General features: G+C 41.7%; 1 protein-coding gene across 4 annotated transcripts; it reads left to right on the forward strand.

The window, feature by feature from the left end:
• The first annotated feature begins 129 nt into the window (after positions 1–129).
• Positions 130–23,570, forward strand: LOC137155207 (alpha-N-acetylgalactosaminidase-like). 4 transcript variants are annotated; one of them, XM_067551336.1, is made up of 10 exons: positions 130–515; positions 2,486–2,530; positions 3,182–3,366; positions 4,071–4,239; positions 5,288–5,462; positions 6,523–6,700; positions 10,412–10,506; positions 11,551–11,712; positions 16,877–17,074; positions 21,594–23,570. In XM_067551336.1, the coding sequence occupies exons 4-10, from the start codon at positions 4,085–4,087 to the stop codon at positions 21,888–21,890; spliced, it is 1,260 nt and encodes a 419-aa protein (XP_067407437.1). In that variant the 5' UTR covers positions 130–515; positions 2,486–2,530; positions 3,182–3,366; positions 4,071–4,084; the 3' UTR covers positions 21,891–23,570. The 4 variants fall into 4 exon arrangements, with proteins under 4 accessions (XP_067407437.1, XP_067407436.1, XP_067407439.1 ...); XM_067551335.1 differs by having other exon boundaries at positions 3,249–3,366; XM_067551338.1 differs by lacking the exon at positions 2,486–2,530 and having other exon boundaries at positions 3,249–3,366.
• Positions 23,571–23,653: the final 83 nt, after the last annotated feature.

Raw genomic sequence — 23,653 nt, forward strand, 5'->3', positions numbered from 1 at the left:
AAGGAGACACGCCACTCCTGATAGGGGTAGGCCGGCAATCTCTAAGTCTCCAATTGGCTCAGGATCACCACCATCACCCCACCCCTTCCGGATTAACCAGGCAGGGGGCGGAAGAGGCAGGGGCGGGGTCCCGGGGAATCCGACAGTTTTTAGCACCGGCTCGAATCGCTTGGGCCGACGCCTTCCTACATGCTGTTCTCTGCCTCCGAGCCCTGGTTTCCTCGCCAACCCCCCAACTGTCGTAGCGATGTGGGGGGCGGCCGGACTTCCCCAATCCGTAGGCAGTGACGAGTGTGCGCATGCGCAGGATAGCGGGTGCCTTCCCCGTAGCCTGTTCTCGCTCTGCCTCCCATACGCTGTTGCACCACGTGACTGTGTGGGTGGGGCCTGCGACTAGGATGCTGCTGGTTGTGCCCTACGCTATGACCTATTCGTGCCCCTCGCGGTTAACTTGTGCTGTGGCATAAACCTGCTACGAGACCATCAGAATGTGGGCGTGCTCCATGACATCACAGGTTGGTTAGCATGTGACATCACAGCAGCGTTATGACATCACCCCAAGGGACTAAAGTTTTACTGTCTTGAGGTCCTCTTGACCCCCACATCACACCCTCCCGATGCTACTTGCCATGCTTTGTCCCAGTGGGGGGAAGGGAATGCTGCACTGTCTGACTGCATGGCAGACACCCAATGAGCCTACTTTGTCTACCACACATACGCTGGCTCAAACACCAACTGTGGCCTATGGTCTCTCCCATACTTGTGATAATGTTGGGCTTGAAACGTAGTCTTGGCTTAGGATGACCAGCTAGCAAGTGTAAAAAATCAGGACAGGAGTTTGTGTGGGGGGTGTCATAGGTGCCTATAAAAGAAAAAAACCCATCTCAGGACTGTCCCTATAAAAATTGGGCTATCTGGTCGCCCTACCTTCACCACAGTGTCTTCATTTTACACCTGGTCCTGAATGGTATCCTACTGCTGTATATGAATTGGTTAAAATTAAAGGAAAGTATAAGTCTTCATCCCACAAACAAAGGAAGTAGGCCTCATGCTCATTGCTTTGGAAAGTTCTCACCGTACAGCTCCCCCTTCTTAATACCTACAATGCATGGAGATCTATACACACATGCGTGCTCCTGTTTCAATCTTTTTCAACCACCTAACATCACTGTTTGGGGCGTAGAGTGATTGCCTGAAGCACTCAAGGGATTCCATAGCATTGTATAACTATTTGTTCTACAAGGAAGTTTCACATCCCCTGAAGCATTGCTTTAACAACTGGGGGAAGTGGGTGCTAGGCTTGATAGACAAATAGTCTGAGCTGGTATGGGAAGTCATAAATTCCACTTTTAGTCTATATATTTTTAATCAATCTATGTTGGTTTTTTTTCCCTCCTGTATTTCTGGAGCTTGAAATGACCATGCATTTTATTTTCAAACAGGGTTCCATGGGAATGTCTAATCTATGCACAAGGGATACTAGAAAGTCCCACCCCTCCCTTGCAGCACTCCACTACTAAAAAAAAAAAGTTGCCTTTTGCCCTTTAACTATGCCATTTCCCCTTCCGTGATCCCACCTCCATTCATTCTAAATAGTGTTGATATTCAATTAAATATAAATGAAGTGCTGAGAGCACTCAGGCCAATGCTTCTTTCATACTACTGACTCTTGTCCTAGGAGTAATAACAGAGTAACACCCAGTGTGCTGTTACAAGGCTAATTTTTATTCCATAGCCCCAGTCATATACCGTGGGTCAAGGTTATAAAAGGTTATATTCCTGTCTGATTGCACATCACTATCCACAAACTCCAGTGGCTAATGTTATATCTTCTCATTTCTGATTTTGTTTTGAAAATCAAAATGCAATTAAAACATATCAACTAAAACTCATGCCAAATAATAATGAGCCTGGTGAATATGAGGGTAACAGTTCTCCTGTGTTTAGGGACTTCCTTTCCTCTAGAAGTGGGTCAGCATTCAGCCCTTAGACCCTCATTCTCTGTGGTACCATTAAGCCAAGACAGTTGCAGACACAAAAGAGAGAGAAGTAATGCAACTATAAGGATTGGAATTAGGTTATTGTGTTTAGTAACAGTTTCAGTTTCAGAGACACTGTTGGGGCCAACACATGCTGGCACAATAGCTTTTGGTGCTGGCACAATTGGACTTTTAACTACTTAAGAACTTAGATACTATAGTATTGGGTTCTATAGAACCTCCAAGATGGATAAAGGAATTTTTCCTCCTTTTCTACTTCCCCCTATGAGAGCAAGTATGTCAGATGGAAAGCTGTTGGAATGTTCTATTGTACCTTCAGAGAGAGGGGGCGATCTTACAATAAGTGTAACTCGATTAGCCAGTAATAGGAGATAAGTGACCAGAATAGCCAGTGAAATCAAAATACTACATTACGATTTATTAATTTTTTTTAAATAGCCATTTAAAACAAAGGGAATCACAAGTATCTTCTCTTCCTAATAAAGATCTCCCCAGGAACAGATCGGTCAGTCTGTCTGCTTCCGATATAGGTGAGGTACTTGATCATTAACTTTTCTATAACATTTGGATAATTGTTTTTTCTCTCACTTTTGATCCATTTAAATTGCTTCTTCTGATGTAATAGATCATGTAGTAACAGGAATAACTTCATAGTTTAAAAAAATGTTGTTGCAAGGAATTTTATTTTAAACAAAATGAGGAAGTTTCAGTTTGCATTGTTGCACATTATACGTTGTTGTATTCTGCTTGCTTCTGTTACAAGTTCCTGCTCTTCAGTGTAACGCATTAATACAATTTTACTACGTATTGCTGATAAAATTGTATGTTTTTATCATATGTGTATACCAAAGGTTCCCAAAGCACTTTGCAGAAGATATGTAGCTATCTTTCAAGAATAGAACAATAATTGATTTAGCACACTTCACAACAGAGGGGGTAAGGAAAATTTTGGTTAAGTATATTGGGAGAAACGTGTGTTGTTATGTAAGGGCCTTTAATGTCCCCATAGAGAAGAAAATCTGTTTTTAAGTGCTCCTCCAATTAAGAAAGACTGCAGTGTAGTTTTGATAGTACCAGGCAGATAGTAAAAGAAACACACAGGTATGTAGAATTATATCAATTACCCTTAGCGTTATTTAAAAAAAATCTTTTTTTTTTTTGTATCAACCATTTCCTTCCAGGTAGTCAAGGGTTCTGTAACATACAGAGTCCCAGGAATTATCCATGACTACCTCTCTGTCTTTGCAGTGGTTCCATTTGTGCTCCAGCATTATTGGTGATTGCAGTTCTACCCTGGGAATAGGATTTCATAACTTAACATCTATCTAAACTGAAGAAAGCAAAAGCAGTGAAGATCTGGGAGCAGGTGAGAAGTGAAAGATATTGTAAGCAATCACTTTCTTCAGCCTGATGCTACTTACAATAAAACAAATTTCATACTGAAAATAGTTTACCCCAGAAGAGTTGCATCTCTTGCATCTTTCACCCAAGGTAAGGTCACTGCCCTAGGTCATCCTTTGAATGGTAAAGTGAAAGAGAGATCCACCAGCCAAAATTAAAACCATATGTTGAATGCTGATACACATTTAAGAAGTTTGTAGAGAAAAAGCAATCCATGCAAGCTTAATATGCATTTTAATGGGAAAATGGCAATATAGCGCTTACTCAAAAGTAATATTGATAGAGTAAATGTATTAATATTTGGAAAAAGTGTTTGATCCTTGAATTGTGCAAACTTCAATATTTATCATTATTGATTCTCACTGTGATTAATGGGTTTTAGCTGCAAATCTATTGATAATCGAAGAGATAGATAAATCATTGTTCAAAGATTTAGAAATGTCCCCCTGTATATCTCCATTTGTCTCTGTTTAATCATTATCAGCTTTTGAAATCTTTTTATTTTCTATGACTTGATGATCCCCAGATACCTGGTTGCTGGGAGCCCCAAAAATACCTAAGACACAGATAACTAGCAGTTAGGAACAAGTCAAAATCGTAAGACTGATTATAAACAACAGACGTGCTAGAAGTGAAAATATTAATTGGATCCATTTTTCTGATTTATAGTTGTCCTGTAAATCATGTTGCTGTCTCTTCTGAGCATCTTGTTGGGATTGGCTACATGCTGTTCAACTTTAGATAATGGTTTACTGAGGACTCCACCAATGGGCTGGCTGCCTTGGGAACGTTTCAGGTGCAATACCGATTGCAAAACTGATCCTGAAAATTGCATCAGGTGAGATAATTGATCAAGAATGGCTGTGAAAGAGTTCTAAATATCACAGTTAAGAAACATCTCAAACTTTGTGCTAGAGTAAAGAGGATGTCGAACAAAAAGACAAAGACGACCAATGAAGGAGAGACTATTCTTTATTGTTTTGTATTAATAAATAAAAGCACAGTAAGCTAAAGTTTAGACTGGACACTAAAAATGCTAAGTATGTCAAATACTTAAGTGTATTAACATTGTTAAGATCATAGCGTTTTCCTATAATTCATAGAACAGGAGATGTTTTATGATCAACTTGCTAACATTTGTACAGCAGTAGCCAAGGAGACAAATGCTTTGGCCACTTCTATAAATAACCCTGATGAAGTTGAAGACAGAGTTTTTTTGGCCAAGTCCTATTTTTTCAGTCTATTAAGTAAATAAAACAATGGTTGATCTTTAAAATGGGAAGGTTTCGAAATCAAATAATTATAGAGCAGGGTACTATGAGATAACTATACCATAGAGCATAAATTAAACAAAACTTCTGATTTCTAAAAGGTTTCTTCAGATAATCCTGGGAATAATCATTTCAATGGGTGTTTCAGTTAATGGGATGATCAAAATTTATTTAGAATTCCATTTATTGATAAGCGTCCATCTAAAAGTCACACTTTTACAGAACCTTGAAAGCAATACAAATACTCTGAACTACCTATTGTGTAAACTGAGTCTAAGATCAATTCCTATTCTATCTCCTTAACATCTTATAGATTTTATAGACTAAGGGGGGACAGGCTTACTACATACCTGGAAGGGATACCTTTAAAGAAAAGTTCAGAAGCTGGAGGAAGTAGCGCAGCTGAACCAGAATGTAACCATTTTCCCTATGACTCAATTTTGAGTCAGTGGCTAGCCAGCAAGGTATGAAGTGGCATTGTTCAGTTGAAGTTGCCATTTTTCTGAGAAGATGTAAAAGTGAGGTTCTGACCCTTTGTGGTCTCTGCAAACACATACAAATAAACAAACTAACATTTCAACAATTTTGTTAACGTAATCTTCTTTTTGTCACCAGTGAGTACTTGATCAAAAGAATGGCAGACAAGATGGCAGAAGATGGATGGAAGGAGCTGGGTTATGAATATGTGAATCTTGATGACTGCTGGTCTGCAAGGGAAAGAGATTCCCAGGGCAGGCTTCAGCCAGACCCAGATAGGTTTCCAAGTGGCATTAAAGCCCTTGCTGATTATGTAAGTTAAGTAAAATACATGTGCTTAAACATTAGTTTCTCACTATGGTATCTCAGATTTAGGTGCTAAAAATTCAATTTTCCTTTGAATATAGTTATTTAAAGAAATTATTATTAGAAAAGATGCATATAACATACTGCAGAATTCACTTAAATGACAACTAATAAATGTCAAGCTACTTAGCTGGGAAAATTAAAGGGAACAATTTCATTGTAATACACGTAAATGATTCTACACATATCTCCAAGGAAATTATTGGATTTTCATTGCGCCTACACATATGGCTGATGATCAGTGGACACTTAGGGATAATCAATGTTATTTCTTAGGACTATATTAACATGCTCTGGGTTACAATTGTGAAAGAAAGGTAGATATGTTTACAAATAAGCATAGATGCATTATTCTGTGCAGTGGGTCAGTTACACAATGTGGTTGAGTTCAAGTACAGGGGAACACAGCAAGGCCCCAGTCCTGCAGAGTTTCACATTTGCTTACCGGTTTACACATTTGGGTAGTTCCACTGAAGTCAATGATAAGCATGTGTGTGTTTGCAGGATGGAGCCTTAATGTGTATTTGGAACGAAAGCCATATTTTGGAGAGAGGCAGTGATGTAATGGTTAGGGTAGAGAACTGGGAGTTAGGATTCCTGGTTTCTATTCCTACTTGTACCACTTTGTGTGTGACCTTTCTGTTTTGTGTCTGCCAAGTGTGTATAACAATGCTTACCTACTTCCTAATCCTTGTGAACTATTTTGAGATCCTTGCATAAAAAATCAACAGATTACTCCAGGTAATTAACCTTTTAACTATAGTTTTCACCATGAATCCAAAGAATCCATTACTGCATAATAATCAGCTTTTTAGGACTCTGATAGGCAAAGGCCCCTCAGAACATCATTCCCAAAATAGTCAGAGACTTCACAAGAGAGCATCCAAGAGAAATCTAACTTCAGAAAAAGTAATGGAGATGTTTAACAAATAGAAGAGAAGTTGAGTATCAATGAGTATTAGAAGATGAATCAAACTAATCAGAATCACTTTCATTTGCTTTACCAGGTACATTCTAAAGGGCTGAAATTTGGAATTTATAGTGACATGGGTAACTACACCTGCAATGGCTACCCTGGGACCACACTGGACACCATTGAAACAGATGCCAAAACATTTGCAGAATGGGAAGTTGACATGCTGAAACTTGATGGCTGTTATTCCAATTCATCTGTTAAAGCAATAGGTTTGTTTTTTTGAACAAGGGAAAGGCTAGCTCAAGAGTTTTGTTTTGTTTTATTTTTAAATGAGGCTGCTTAAACTTGGATTATTCCAATTCATTTCTGTTAATATGTTTATTAGTTTTGAGAGAATCTAAATTTATATTTGTAAAGCTCAGTATTGAGTTGTGACATCTTATGATCTTGTTTTATCTTCCTCTCATCCCCTTCATAATGGAGCTTTTAGCTCATTTTAAGTAGCTACTCAAGAGACAGGATTCAAAATAAGGCCCTTGTTTTGCATTCCTTGAGCACCCCGACTTCCAACTGAAGTCAATAGGATTGTACCTCTCTCATTCTGAGTCTGCTTCCTACTCCCTCACCATCTCTCATCTCAATCCCCTTCTGATTTTCAATGTAACATGTTAATAGGAATATTGGTCATGTCAGACCATCCTCTCTAGTATCTTGCTTCCAATTGCAGCCAATAAATGACGCTTCAGATGAAAGATTTTTAAAACTCTACATAATGGATCCTGAGCATCCTCACAATATGTGCAGTGCATCTCCCTATGTTTAAGTTCAAATCTGTAGCCTTAGCATAGTGTTCTAGTGCTTACAGCTCAGTAAATTTTAAAATAATTATAAATTTGTTCAACCAAAATCAGGTTATTCGAAGAAAGCAAAGATACTAAGTCTTCAATGAGAATGATGGCCTGCTTTCCAAGAGGTAAACATCAACCATTTGTGCTGAAGCCCTGCTCAAAAAGTTTTGTCAAAAGTTGGGGGTTTTTTTTAGACAACAGGAAAATACATTTTTTTCCCACTCACTTATGACACAGAATGGATGAAGGGATTGTGCTAGATCCAAAAATACACATAAATAACTCTTGGGGCGAATCATAGAATATTAGAGTTGGAAGGGACCTCAGGAGGTCATCTAGTCCAACCCCCTGCTCAAAGCAGGACTAACCTCAGCTATATCATTCCAGCCAGGGCTTTGTCAAGCCTCATCTTAAAAACCTCTAAGGATGGAGATTCCACCACCTCCCTAGGTAACCCATTCCAGTGCTTCACCACCCTCCTAGTGAAAAAATTTTTCCTAATGTCCAACCTAGACCTCCCCCCTGTAACTTGAGACCGTTGCTCCTTGTTCTGTCATCTGCCACCACCGAGAACAGCCTAGCCCCATCCTCCGTGGAACTCCCTTTCAGGTAGTTAAAGGCCGCTATCAAATCCCCCCTCATTCTTCTCTTTTGCAGACTAAACAAGCCCAGTTCCCTTAGCCTCTCTCATAAGTCCTGTGCTCCAGCCCCCTAATCATTTTTGTTGCCCTCCGCTGTACTCTCTCCAACTTATCCACATCCTTTTTGTAGTGTATCAAGCACTGAATAGTTTCACTTATTAAGGTAATGTTGTATTAATTTTGATGGAATAAATAGGTCTAGAGAGTCAATGGTGTTAACATGACTCAGTCACTGTCCAACAATAATATGTTTTGGGGTTTGGAATACAGAGATCTCAGCCTGTCCTGTACCATGACAAACACACCAATAAAGTATTTTAAACCTTTTATTAAAGAAACAAAAAAAGAAGGAACACAGTTAAAGCATTTGAAATGTAAACTATTAAATACAGCTTTTATTTGAACAATATCCCTTATTCCCTTTAGCTGTAGGGAGTTATTAAAAGCAGGGGAGAGAATGGTTTAACAATCTTTTAGATAGTATTAAGATGGTAAAATTGTCCTTTTAGGGAAACGAGAAAAAGTTAGTTGAGATGGGCTGGAGCTGTTATTGTTAAAGTCCGATTCCACTTCCTAGACGACAAAACAAAACACACACAAAGGGGGAGAGAAAAGAATAGCAAAGATAGAAAATGCAGCTTCTAGCTCTGGTGTTGACTCTCACTTGCTACTCCTAGAGAAACACAGGACAGCAAATGTTGAGTTAGCCACTTTGTGACATGGCAAACTTGTACCAGCATCAGCTTGTTTACAGCATTGCTTTCAGCTGCCTCTTCAGTAACAGGTTAATAGCAGTGTTGCAAAATATAGTCTTGGCCAGCTAAGACAGATTTTTATTAGACAGATGGCAAAAGGAGGGGGATAGGAAAGAGAAGAAAGACGGGATGTGAGCGGCAAGGGGGGTGACAAAGCCTCACATCCCAGGTGACATTCAGGATTTAGTGGACATGGTGATGTCCTTTGGATCCTTCTCTCTCTGGCCTGTCTCATCAGGGTCTCCCTCAGGATTAGGACAATGAAGGACCAGTGGTGTAACAGTGAATCTCAGGAGACAGTGGAGATGGCAATCTTGATGGTAAAACTCACTTAGAATAATAGAATCATAGAATATTAGAGTTGGAAGAGACCTCAGAGGTCATCTAGTCCAACCCCCTGCTCAAAGCAGGACTAACCTCAGCTATACCATCCCAGCCAGGGCTTTGTCAAGCCTCAGCTTAAAAATCTCTAAAGATGGAGATTCCACCACCTCCCTAGGTAACCCATTCCAGTGCTTCACCACCCTCCTAGTGAAAAACTTTTTCCTAATGTCCAAGCTAGACCTCCCCAACTTCTTTCAGTCCTCTCATCTCCCAGTCAGCAATGATTGTTAGCACCAAGTCTTTTCTTTTACAAAGGGAGTGAAGGGTTAAAGAGCGTATCCCCGCCTTATTTTGTCCAGCAGCTAGACAATTTCTCACACACCAGTTTTGGTCCATTGATTTCTGGTCCCACATTCCTCTTGTTTACAAGTCACATTCTTAATACAGTCTTTGGATTATATCAGTGTAGACGTTTTTGTTTCGACTAACGTTGTCTGTCTCTGTTTTGCACTTTTTCCCATCAACATTTATTGTTATGTGTTGTTGTGACATTATGAACTTTCACTTCTTACAATTGAACTCACAACTAGAGTAAGTTTGTAGACCCAATTATTACAACAGTACGGTTTTCATTAGAAGCACAAAAAATTAGGTGTTATAAAACCAACTGTTTTGAAACTTACATTCTGGATGTATCTAATGAGTGCTAGTGGAGACCACTTGTAAAATTGTGACTCATTTGTTTTAAATAGATGAGTATCAGATAGAGTATATACTTTTTTTCAGAAACTAACAGCAAGAGGACGCTACTCCCAGACTGTCATCATAGGTGCTTAGCAATGAAAGATACAGAGGGGGCAAGATCCTCTACTTGCAGCACTTCCATGCCTAAAACTTATGCACATGCATAAGGGTTTTTAGGAACATAATCTCCACAAGATATTCAGTTTTTTGCTGGTCTAAAGAAGGAGAATCCTTGGTTCTTTCCCAAACCCCGACTTCCTTTATGGCAACACAGTACAATGCAACTATGCCATTCAGTTCTTTTCTTAAACACTAGTTCAGAACTATAAGATTATTCTGATCCCACATGTATTTTGGGAAAATTTTGCCTCTTGCTGAATAACTTGAAAACAGGAATATACAAAAATGGTTTTACTTCCAGCCGCAGAGACAGTCAATTTTGGGCAAGCATGATCATAAATGGTAACTATAAGCTGTTTGTAAAGGAAACCTTTCATTAACCATGTTCCATATATAATTTATGTTCCATATGTAATTCACCAAGGTACAGTCTCTGCTCTAATCTTTGTAAAACAGTAGAAAGTGAAATAAACTAGAACATTATCACTATTGTTCTGTAATGTGTTAATATTCCCTTGTATTACTATCTAATATTTATTTTTGTTTAGGCTACCCAAAGATGAGCATTGCTCTGAATAAAACAGCAAGACCTATCGCTTACTCATGTAGCTGGCCAGCCTATGAAGGAGGGCTTCCCCCACAGGTATCTCTACTGTCTGTTTGTATTTTATTACTCTTTCCCTTTAGCTGACAGTATTTGGCTAACTAGGACCTATTGAAAAATGGCTGGAACTTATTTGAATTAACTTTGAATTATCTGCACACCAACCAGGCTAGTCCTACTATATTCTATTCATTTCTGTATACTGGCACCACATTGTTATATGAACAACCTCACTCCACTAATGAAACACCTAAGTCTTCTGCTTTTCGGATGCTTACAGGAGAAAGCAGTGCATTTTAGATACCAGTCTTTCCTATTCAGATTATGGGTATGACATTTGAAAATAAAATAGCCTGGCAAAGGTTTCTGGGCTTCTCAGTTTCCAAATGGCAATTAAACCATTGTCTTAAAATCAGTTGTTCTTTCTTTGGAAAAACTGTTTGAGAACAACACAGATATATGTTCTATGCTAGGGAACATTTTACTTATTTCTTTAGAAAGTTAGAAAACCCTCTTTGCTTTTCTGGGGAACAGTTCTGCTTATTGGTTTTTTAAAATGTTTTTATAATCAATACCTTTGTGAATTTGGTGCTGGAGAATACTCCTTAAATACAGTATAAAGTGGGTAACAAACAACATTTACATACATTGTCCTTCCCTGCCTACCTCTTTTGTATGTGTGCTTATGATATATTTAACAGGCTAGTAGTTGCAGTACTGAAGCCTAGTGGAGTGATCCAGTTACTTTTTCACCAGATGGCCGTGTCATAATGGGGAGAGGTGACTTCTGATATTGCAGAACCACCACTCAGCAATTAGTGTTGGTAGGATAGCAGCAGAAGAATAAGAAGGGAGAGGAGAAAGGGAGGGAAGAACTAAAACAGGAAGCAGCTGAAAATGGGAGCTGTTGAAGTTGCTCAGAGGTTTAGAATGGCAATAGCAGTCCTGGCACAGGAAGTAGATCAAAGGTGCAGGATAAATGTAGTTTCTTCAGTGGCTGTAGAAATAAATTATTTTATTTCATGGATGTGATGATCACATATGTAATATATAGATAAATATATTACTTGTGTTTTTATTAAGGTAAATTATACCTTACTTGGTGAAATATGTAACCTCTGGAGAAATTTTGATGACATCCAGGATTCCTGGGAGAGTGTTCTACATATTATTGAGTGGTACGGAAACAATCAGGATAAACTGCAACCTGCAGCAGGCCCAGGAAGATGGAATGATCCGGATACGGTGATGTTATCTTTTTAAATATTTTGTTCTTTGTTGAAATTTAAATAGATCCTGATAAAAAAATAATTTAGTAAGACTTTCAAAAAAACAGCTGTGAACAGCCAATAGACAAGACTAATACTATGCATGTGTGCATAGAAAATATGTCAATCAGTTAGAACAGAGGACACAGTCTCTTGGGTTCTTCTCCTCCCTCTGTCACTGACTCACTACATCATTCTCTTTATTTCAGCTTAACCATCTGCAAAATTATATATATATTACCATTAAAGGTATTTATAGCATGAAACAAGTATAGAGATGCAGTAGCAGCTCAGTAGTTAAGATTGCAACTGTCTTTGCATTTAACTCTGATATACAGTGTTCACATTTAACTATCTGAAGAAAAGAAAAATTTCAGCCAGAAATTACACATGGATTTCAAGCCAAAATTGTTTTTAACCTTAATTTACAATATCCTATTAAACATTTTGTAAATGTTCTAATATTTTTGGTTTAAATCAGTAGATATATATTTGCTACCTCAACTTGAACTTAATATTTTTTTCTAGGAATTAATGTTTGTAAAATACAAAGAGATCCACTAGTGAAATGTGTCCTACATGAATGCCAAGTGTTAGTGTGGTAGAAAAGCTTTCCTTACTAAAGTTATGATACCTCATCACTGGGGCCCTTGGGCTCATTATCTATATTCAAAATAAATATTTAACATAATAGCCAGCCCTTGTCATCCACTCCAATCATTGGATGGAAAATCACTCTATAGTTTTGTCTTGAGATCAAACAGATATTTGTTCAGGAAGATGAACTTTGCAAGATGCCCTCAGCACCAACAAAGAAAGTTACAGCTGGGAAGCTTCCATGGTGATTGTCTTGCCTCCTGTTCTTAAGAGTTCAAATCTAGGGAATGTCAGCAATAGCCCATCAGTTCTCTCTTCGAGTGATTGCTCATATCCATTCCATTATAGGTGTGTACGTACCCCGTGCACAGATTCCCGGAACTTTTTTCCCCTTAGCAAGCCTGTAGGGTTGGCTCAGGCGCCCCCTGGAGTACCGCGCTCATGCCGTGGTACGTAGGGCGCTGCTGACCCCGCGGGCCCTCAGTTCCTTCTTTCCGCCCGTTGACAGTTGCTGGAACGTTTGCCTCTTGCCTAGCAAGTCGCAGACCCTTAGTAATTGTTAGCTGATTGTTACAGATTGTTAGAGTTAAGTAGTTAAGTGAAATTAGTTTACATAAATAGATAAGGAAACCCTCAGGGGTTTTCTTCACGTTGGGCCATACCTGGCTCCACGGGCTTCAAACCCTGCATCAAGTGTGCCAAGCCTGTTCCCGTGAGTGACCCTCACGATCGCTGCCTCCGATGCCTCGGAGAGCAGCACTGCAAGGATAAATGCAAGATCTGCAGAGCCTTCAAGCCCCGCACCCAAAAGGAGAGGAAGGTGCGGCTGAAGGCTATCCTCATGGAGTCCGCCCTCCATCCAGACTCTGAACCGGCGCGTTCCCCTGCAGCACCGAGCGTCTCAGTGCGGAGCGCTCCTCCAGCACCGACGTTGTCGATCCAGGGCCCGCACCGAAGCGCCGCAAGGACACCGCGTGCCGAGGCGCTCCTGCACCGCCTGCCCGGCCGGGGGAGAGTCAGGAGATGCCCCAGCCATGTGCCATGGAGATTACTCTGGCACCGGCATTTCCACACAGGGAGCCTTCCCCGACTCTGCAGAGTGGGGTAGCGCCCCTGCAAGGACCGTCGACGCCGGAGGCGTTCGCCGCGGCACGCGCCCTCATGGGCCTGCCCACGCCTCCGTCCCCTCCTTGGCCGAGGGCTAGGGGACCTGCATCTTGGGGTAAACCCGTGCTGGATGGCCCCGGTGGTTGGCAGAGACAGGAGTCCAAGTCTCCCTCTAGACGGTCAAGGAGGGTAGAGAGTGCGGGCTCCCCTCCCAGCTCCGGCACCGAGTCGTTGAGCTCCTCGACACCATGGTACCGAGGGCGGTCTAGAGGTTCACGCATGGTCCGTAGCTCTACCTCCCAGTCCTCCCTGGGGAGCCCAGCTCGGCACCGCACACCACGGCACTGGTCTCGATCCCGGGCACCTAGCCTGGCGCAGATCCCACTGCCCCACGACATCTTGACTCCGGCACCGGCACCGGTGACTTCAGATTCAGCGCCGGCACCAACGCCTCCAGCACCTCGCAGGCGATCCCGCTTCTCGTGGTCCAGATCCTCACGGTCTCGCTCCTCATGTCGGCACCAATGGCACCGCTCCCGCTCCCAAGGGGGGGAGTGTCGACACAAGACATCGAGGGGGAGGAGACATTCCAGCTCCAGCAGCTCCTCTCCATGCCGGCACCACGGTCACCATCATCATCCTCCAGGAGCCGCTCCCCTGTAAAGGGAAGTAAGCGGAGGTCCAGTGGCTCCGGATCCAGATCTCAGCACCAAATGTCCTAGTCGGCATTGATGCCAGCGTGGCCTCAGGGACCTTGGCAGTGGCCATATTGGGGTTCTTGGGGTACACAAGTGGGCCAGGCTACCGCCTCGGTCCACTCATCGGTGGCCCCACCACCACACCCCCCTACGAGCCTGCCGGATAAGAGCCATCCCTCCGACGGGGATCAGACCCTGAGGAAGGCCCTTTCACAGGGCCACTTCCTCAATCTTCCTCCTCATCCCCGGACGACGTCACCTCCCGGGACCGTAGGGTACCACTGCCCGACTTCAGGGCTCATCAGGACATGCTAAAAAGAGTAGCAAGCAACCTGAATTTAGAGCTAAAAGAGCTTTCAGAGGAGGAGGACCCACTCTTCAGGGTTTCAGGGACAGCAGGCCCATCTAGAATAGCCCTGCCTGTACACGAGGGTACTCAAATTGGCAAAATCCCTCTGGCAAACCCCCACCTCGGTTCCCCCTACTTCCAAGGGTGCCGAGAGGAAATACTTTGTGCCCACCGAGGGGTTTGAATACTTATATAACCATCCTGCCCCAGGCTCGCTAGTGGTGGACGCAGTAAACCAGCGAGACAGTCAGGGGGCCCAGGGTAACACCCCCAAAAAAAAGGACGCCAAGAAGCTAGACCTGTTTGGCCGCAAGATCTACTCAACAGCATCTTTGCAGCTGAGGATTGTGAACCACCAGGCGCTCCTCAGGAGGTATAACCTCAACCTCTGGTCCTCACTTCAGAGGCTCGCTAAGATCCTGCCACAAGTGTTACCCCAGGATCAAGTGGCGGACTTCTCGACCATCATCGAAGAGGGCGCTGCGGTGGCAGGAGCGGCCTTGCATTCCACCAGCAACACGGCGGACGCTGCCAGCAGGGCTATGGCCTCGGCCATAGTCATGCGGCGATCCTCGTGGTTCCAGTCGTCGGGGCTGTCCCAAGAGGTCCAGCAGACCATACAAGATCTTCCATTCGATGGTGCTGGCCTCTTCTCAGACAAAACCGATGACAAGCTCCATGCCCTGAAAGATTCAAGGGCTACGCTGTGGTCCCTAGGGCTCTACACCCCACAGGCCTCAAGGCGTCAGTCTCGGCCTCAAGTTCAGTGGCAACCTCAGCCTCCCCAAGGCAGCCCCCCAGACCCGCTCAACCCAGGAGGGGTCAGGAGCAGTTCCCGGGCCCCAACCGCCATGACCATTCGGGCTCTTTGGCGGGGCCTCTGCAAGGCCCAAATAAGGGCCAAAATAATAAAAAGTCCTTTTGGCAGTGCTCATGAGGGTGGCATTCTTCCTTTCCTCCTGGATCACAACCGGCCCTTTGCCCACAGACTCAGGCTGCATTATGCCCACTGGCAAAATATTATTTCCGACCGATGGGTCCTTGGTATAGTCCACAAGGGCTATGCCCTACAGCTGACAGCCTTCCCTCCAGACTCCCCCTACCCAGTCTCTCTTCAGGGACCCCTCTCACGAGCAGATCCTCACTCAGGAAGTCTGCTCCCTCCTTCAACTAGGAGCAGTGGAAGAGGTTCCTCCACAGGAAAGGGGAAGGGGATTTTACTAGAGGTATTTCCTGATCCCCAAGGCCAAGGGGGCCTGAGGCCCGTTCTAGATCTCTGCTGTCTGAATAAGTTCATCAGACGCCTCCGGTTCCATATGGTCTCCCTAGCCTCCATCATTCCTATCCTAGATCCAGGGGACTGGTATGCTGCCCTCGATTTAAAGGACGCATACTTTCACATTTCTATCCTCCCGGGGCACAGAAGGTTTCTACGATCTGTAATAGCTGGTGGCCACTACCAGTTTTCAGCCCTGTCCTTTGGCCTTTCATTCGCCCCCAGGGTGTTTACGAAGTGTATGGTAGTAGTCGTGGCCCACCTGCTCCGCAGGGGAGTGCAGATATTCCCATACCTGGACAACTGGCTGATCCGGGGCAGGTCCAGGGCCCATGTCAGGAACAGCCTAGAGCTCACATGCGCAATATGCACCAACCTGGGGCTGCTCATCAATGAGCAGAAGTCCATTCTCACCCCGGTGCAGCGCATAGAGTTCATTGGGGCCACACTGGATGCCACCCAGGCCAGAGCCTTCCTCCCAAGGCCTTGCTTCGAGGCGATGGCTGCCATAATCGACGACCTCCACAGGTCCCCCACATTGCTCTCCAAAATGACCTACTTGAAAAATATTCGTAAACGTTTAAACAAATATTACAGTCAAAGGAGGCAACAAAATTAATTCAAAATCTGAACTGCTCACTCGCCCTGTATGTATATATGCATTACAGGAATGTAAAGGGAGACAAGTACATTTTATTGTTGTGCTGGTAAATAAGATAATTTTGCAAGCCTGCACAGAGGCATTTTGGAAACAAGATTTGATCATGAAGGAGAAGATATGGTTGATTCTGTAACTGAATTAATGCTGTAAGCATTTTGGGACAAATGCTATATAAAAAATACAATACAAATAAAAGTCCAGTTCTGCAGGCTTTCAAACGCAATAACTTCAGTCAGATTTCTGCACATAGACGGGCTTGCAGGGTCAGGCCCTAAATTGTAACGTAGTTGTGTTTTGATGTACATCATCATTCTTTTAAGAGGGTCACATTTGCAGTAGCTCCTAGGAGCCCTAGTCATGTTTCAGGACAGTGGGATCTTGGTTTGTGACTAGGGATCCTAGGCACTCCTACTATACAGACAATTTCATTTAACAGTATCTGATTTATTTCAGATGATTATTGGTAACTTTGGCCTGAGTTATGAGCAGTCAAAAGTGCAGATGGCATTGTGGGCAATTCTGGCAGCCCCTCTCTTTATATCCAGTGACTTAAGGACAATGTCTGAGGAGGCCAAGTACATCTTGCAGAATCAGCTGTTGATTTATATAAACCAAGATTTTCTGGGGATTCAGGGACAACGCATTATGAAGGTACCCAATTTGCCAGTTGTCTACTCTCTACTTTTTTGTTTGGTTTGGTTTTTAAATGATGGTTCTGCTATGCCTCACTACTAAACTGTGCCAGGAACTCAGACTTAGCAATCTGAACTTTATGTTACATTTTCCCAAGAAAGGAAGTTGCAGAATTTTTAATTCAGCCTTTCCAATTCTTTGGTAATAAATGTGTGTAATGATTTCTTTTTTAATCATTTATTTAATGTAGCTGGAAAGGTTTAGGAAAGATGTGTTAATCTACATATTCCTATTATTCATTACTTTTCCTAGCACATTCTCATCCCCCACCCTTTCACTTTCTGCATATATAAGTTACTCTTATTTTATTAATTCATTGGATACAAGTGAATGGAATTTACACCCATGGAATTTATACCCATTTTCTGACCAGTTTACACATAAGTAACTTACACTGGCATTTACATCACTGGTGATTTCAGTCAAGAAACTTCCTCAGCAGTTGTACCAGTTTACACCAAGTCTGGATGTTGTTGGTGGTTTTTTTTCTATCAGTTTCTGTGCTGATGCAGACAACAGTTTAGACTGCATCTAATGGCTTCCTTTCTGGGAGGCTCAGAATGTCACTCCATCCAATATCAACTTGGATTCAAGAATAGTTCAATTCAAGGGGCAATGTAGAGAGCTTCTCTGCTTCTGCTTCAGAGTCACTTATTTCTGTTAGACTCAGTAACTTGTTTTGCCCATATTGGTTTGACTTTTTCTAGATCTTCAGGTAGATCACAATACATTTAGTTCTGTTTCAGTCTAGAGAGAGTCCCCAACAATCTCAAAAGATGGATGGGGAAAAGTGGGTCAGTTCATTTTACCATCATACCCAGTATGAGAACTTGAACTGTGCTCCACACACAACATTTTATAGCACTGCTAACAGCAAATGCTGATATGGTTGGTCTCTACCCAGACATTCCGCCATAATGGTAAAACCACAATTGTTTTAGGGTTACCACGTTACTGAGAGATCTCAATCACTTACTAGTTACACAAGGCAAAAGATGTGTACATTCTAGCCATGTCAATTTTAAGAGTTGATTTTGTTAAATCCATAAATGTTCTCTCCCCAGGGGTGAAAAGGTATCTGGAGATTTACCTATAATTTTACTAGATGCAGTATCACATTGCGGTCTTTGACACAATGTGACATCAATTGTCTCTGACAACTGACATCAATAGAGTTGACACAGTGGTGTCACAATAGGTAGCTCCTCCTCCTGAGAGTCTCTGGCACCCATTGGCCAGCTGGGAGAGAGGTGTGCTGATTGGACAGCATTTCCCAGCTCCCAGGATTTAGCCCAGTGCAGAGGCCTTGTGGAGCCTCTTTCAGCTCCATTCCAGCAGCCCAGCCTACCCCGCCAAACTAAAAATGGAAACCCAGCCTAATAAATGCTACGGATCCAGACAATTACCTATTTAGGGGGTCAGGAAAGAATTTTTCTCCCATGGGCCAATTGGCAGAGGACCAGGGAGTGTTTTACCTTCCTCACAGCACCTTCAAGCCATAGTGGGTTAAGTAGGAATGCGTTTAGTACCTTACTCAGGTGGTATTTATTCGTCATAACTTGCAGCTGGTTTCCAGTGCACTTAAGAAAATAAAATGAATGGTTGCCAGAGGTAAAAGACTTGGGATTTTGCTGATGGGCCTTGAGCCTTGATAGGATGAGTCCCTGTGGCCTGCATAGCCAATGTCAGACTTCGTGGCCATCACAGGCTAATGTCCTCAACTTTGCAGGGATGTCCTCTTGATGTCCCCCTTGCAGGGAGGAGGGTGCTAAGACTCAGAGAGAGCTGAGTCCTGGGTGATAGGCTGAGGAGAGCCATCCTGTGTGAAGGGTTATATGGTAAGGAGCCCTGTAATCCCCCACACTGGACCCAGTTAAATGCCTGCTATAGGAGAGTGTGGGTGATGAACAGGTAGCACTCCTCCCATGTTAAAGTTCAATAAAATTTGTGAACAGCTGCTTAATTCCATGGCTGGGTCTGTCCTCATTTTGCAGCTGTGTCCACATCAATTGTATCCAGTTGAACATAGTGGAAGCTATTGGGAATTAGGCTAATTACATCCAACTACCCCCCATCAGTCCTCTACTATACAAAATTTACTCTATTGGGGAAGCAGCATTCAGTTCTTTGAATGTTCACTAATCCTACCTACTTACCCTATGTTTTTGCCTCAGCTTTCAAAAATGGATATTTTAAAGTTTTAAATGTGTAGAACCAAATTCTGACTGGTATTTGCACCTATCAGAAAAACCTAGACCAGTGGAGGTGGGGGTAGAATAGAGCAGGTATTTTCTGCCATGATTCGGCTTGACCAAACACCATGCAGAGGATGCTTCATGAGCTTTTATTAGGTGCTGTTTGAGTGGAGCCAAGAGAGGGTGATTATGGGGCAAGAGCTAGGTGCTTGGGACCTTTGTTCTGTGCACACAACCACTGTTTTTGCAGTAATTAACCTATGCCCATAGAGGGCATGGAAGAGGATCAAAGAATTCCAGAATTATCCTGTTCATATTAAGCATTAGGAAACAAATGGTAAGAGCATGAAAAAAATGTGTTACCAAAATTCTGGTTTCCTAATAATTACATTAAAAAATGGAGTGTTTATGGACTTCAGCTCCTGGAAATATCAGACAGCTACCATCCACTTAATCTTCTGTTATGCCTCAGTATTGAGAATAAAAACAAGCAAATGAATTTTGGATTAAAGCTTGCCAAATATTGCACGTGATAAGCTAAATCTGTGAGGTTTGAAGGGAAACTTCCCAGGAGCAGACAAATACCTAAAATATTTAAGCCAAATTCTTCCCTTGGTTATGCCAGCACAATTGCACTAGTTACATATCTGTCCTGGCTGACTTTGTCAGAACTATACAGAGCTTTTCCTAACTGCAAGCTACTCTCTCTGATATCTGTGCCTATCAGCAACCCTGAGCTGCAGGAGTAATAAAAGGCATCTGCTAAATTTAAAAAGGCAAGTGTGTCATTTTGCTGGAGCTTTTCATGTACCAGCACCTTTGGTTTCAGGAGGTACAAAGATTTGGAGTGCTGCTGCCTATTTGCTTAGGTAAAAGCAGCTCCTGGGTCTTGTAATTTTTTCTAGTGATTTAGAACCATGCAGGATCCCTAATGTACCAGCAGCAAAGGCAACATCTGTGCAGTTTTTCCTCTGTGCCAACCATACTTGCCTTCAAAGACATCAAAATGTCAGAGGTTTTTTCCTTGCTAATTAGCAACATTAGAGTAAATACAGGCTATAGGGCAATGGATTTTTTTATTTTTCAAGTAAAGCTTAGCTGTAGCACTCAAATGGAAGTCATCCATTTTCCCCATTCTTAGCAATTTTCTAGTTCTACAAAGTCAATAAAACTTTTTAAATGTAGAAAAACAGGATAAACATAGTAAAATTGTCGCAAAAAATGTGCACAAAACCAGTACTGATGCTGTAGTAAAAAACAGTAGATGCACAAAACCAGCACCAACACTAGAAATGTATATTGGAGCATGCATGCATCTATCATCAACACCTAGTGATTGGGAGAACATTTGGGTCAACTTGGACAACATAGATATAGAGAGATCAGCATGTGTCATTCAGTTTGTTCACAAAGCTATTTGGCCATCGATTCATGTTTTTAAGGCTGGTCTGTCAGAATCAGAGAACATTTATTCATTTTACTACATTTCACCTTCATCTATTCTGGGAGAAAGTGATAGATAAGCCCCCCCCCCCCCCCCCCCCCCAATTTAAAAAAAAAAAAAAATAAAAAAAAAAAAAGATGCTCTTTATTAATAATCACATAAGTTTCTATCAAGGAACAAATTCATAACAGCTTTTAAAAAGGTATATTGATAACAGCTTGCTTACATTTTTAAATAACCTGGAAAAGGCAGCATTTTGATCCCTACATACCTTCTATTGTTGTGATACAAAATGTGAGCAGATTTATGCTGCCAAACACAATGTAGATATTTGGGCTTATGCTGCAGTCCAGACTCTGAGACCCCATTAGGGAGAGGGACCCAGAGCCCAGACTCCAGCCCAAGTCCAAATGTCTACACTGCGGTTTTATAGCCCTGGGAACCAGAGTTAACGGACATGGTTCAGGCAGAGGTATTTTATTGCAGTGTAGACATACTTTTAGTTGCAGTATAGGTAACATCTAGAATCCAGTGAATGCTTACAGCACCTCTCACTTCTATTAGTCTGAGGGAATTAATAGATAGGAGACATATAGCCCATATTTTGCTTATCTGTATCAGATCTGTACCCTCCATCACACCTCTCACAGGGGTTTTGCGAGGTTTAAGTGCAAACTTTGTTATTTTTGCTACTTTTAAATTATATAGTGGTGACAATTTCTATGAATAATATCGTAAACACAAAGGGATCTGTGTGACTTCCCTATGTATCCAATTTCAGAAATGATGATGTAAGAACAATGAAAATGAATCCACACAATATGCTTCTCTTTGACAGAGTCGTCATTTTGAAGTATGGAAGAGAATCCTGATCAATGGACAGTTTGCAGTAGCTGTTATGAACAATGGCACTGATGGAATGCCAAGACCTTTTGCAACCAATTTAGCACTGCTGGGTATCCTGGATTGCAAGGAGGGATATAAGATCTATGATGTTTTGGAGCAAGTTTTCTTAGGAGAATTTGCACTCAATGCAACTATTAACATAAAAGTTACTCCAACAGGTGTAGTCTTGCTATTTCTCATGCCCCTGTGTTCTTTCACCGACTTTACAAAACCAATCTTGAGAATCTAACCACTTGAACAGCAATAAAGAGATGTTATTAACTAGGGTAATGACAATGGAATTCACTGTGGATGAGAGCCAAGATACAAGAGTTTTGAATCAGAGAGATTTAGTATCAGATGCAGTATCTAAAATAAATTTGAAGTGTCCGTCGTGTTTCAACTATCTCTAGACATATAACATCTTGAAGCTGCTTAAACTGCTACTGTGGGTTCTATATTAGCACATGCCCAAGTGAATATGTTGAGGTTGATCCTGCAGAAAAGGAAGTAGGGAAGAAAAACAGCCCTTTCAAAGCAGTACAAAACCAAGTGACTGATCTTTGTTTTTTCAGGAACATTTTATTTTAAAGAGGAGATCTCATTTTACAAAAAGCCACATTGAATGGTATAGACTTTCTTTGATCTCACCATATATAGACTTTGTTTAAGGAGACATTGCAAAGGCTGTCAGATCTGGAATATGATATTCTCTTCTTTCCTCTCACCATTTTTTTAAGTGGGTTTGTTTCAGAATGCTCCCCAATTGATGAAGAAATTATATGCTTCAACCCAGTTGGGGGATAAATGAACACAAGTGGTTCTTATTAAAATGAGAGCCACATACATGCAGCCTGAGGAAGAATGTGGTTCTTAAACTTTTAGCCCTTCTGCCACGTGATCCAAACAAAATAGACCTTAAATGCTAGGGTTTTGCTGTAACATGTATTTAAGTAACAAAATATGACATTTGCACCTCCATTGAGTTCCCTTCCTGCCAGTTCCATTATTGTGAGCCAGGAGAACTCAGGGATTGACAGGCAGTTTAAGACTATGCAGGTCTTGTTCTGGAGCTCTGGTGTTCATGGAATTTTGTTATTAACAGAATATTTTGAATACAGATTGTTTGGGTTTTTAGCAGTGGGGCAGGCTGTGCGTTCTATTTTGGGCCCATCCACTTTGATAGAGCTTTTTTTTTTTTTTTTTTTAATTATAGCACTGTTATTCTCAGTATAATAAACTGAGAGGCCACATGCTCTAGTGCCTGAAGACATGGGATTGAGAGCCGGAACGTCTTAATCCTGCTTTACAGCCGCCACTGCTCTGTGCCTCAGTTTTCACAGCTGTAAAATGTGCTGAATGCTTTCCTACCTCATAGGATTGTAGTGAGGATTGATTTGTTTTCAGGTAAATTAAAGTGCACTTTCTCTGTGAAGTCTTCTGATAAGTAAGTTTGTGCATTTCCCCTTCAGTTAGTCCAGAGTCAATAGCATAGAACTGTTTTAACTAAGGGAGGAATCTAGCCTATAGTAAGCATTCATATTGTATCTATTCACTCACATCTAAAAGTTTCACTAGTAGTCAGTTTAAATATTTTGATTTCCATCTTACTGCCATTTCATCCTGTTGTTATACCTAGGATCCAGGAACCCCTTTTTATTGTTCTTCTATAATCAACAAACTTTATAATGAAAAAAATCATAATGACAGGTATCATTTTGAATGGAACAAATGAAGTGTTTTTAAAGCAATCAGTTCACTTATCAGAATTCATTCATTTAGAAAGAAACTGAATTTAAAGCAGTGATGTTTAATGAATGCAAATTAAATATTGTTCCAGTCAGAATCTGTGTGTGAAATTCATATACATTACTGTAAATGTGAGTTCTTAAAACCACTTATAAACACAACCTTACCTCTTATATTTTCTTGCTAGTTAGTGCATAGTATAAACACTCCTTTCTGTTTAAACTAAGACTATTTTTCCTTTTCTATAAGGAAGTGTCTCTGATT

Source organism: Emydura macquarii, unplaced genomic scaffold, assembly GCF_026122565.2.
Source record: "Emydura macquarii macquarii isolate MOO-44397 ecotype Brisbane River unplaced genomic scaffold, CSIRO-AGI_Emac_v2 contig_1348, whole genome shotgun sequence".
Lineage (NCBI taxonomy): Eukaryota > Metazoa > Chordata > Testudines > Chelidae > Emydura > Emydura macquarii.

Coding starts and splice junctions, on each gene's coding strand:
- LOC137155207 (XM_067551336.1), top strand. CDS start 4,085: ATGTTGCTGTCTCTTCTGAGCATCTTGTTGGGATTGGCTACATGCTGT. Junction 11,713..16,876: donor GATGGAATGATCCGGATACG/GTGATGTTATCT, acceptor GATTTATTTCAG/ATGATTATTGGTAACTTTGG. Junction 17,075..21,593: donor AGGGACAACGCATTATGAAG/GTACCCAATTTG, acceptor TCTCTTTGACAG/AGTCGTCATTTTGAAGTATG.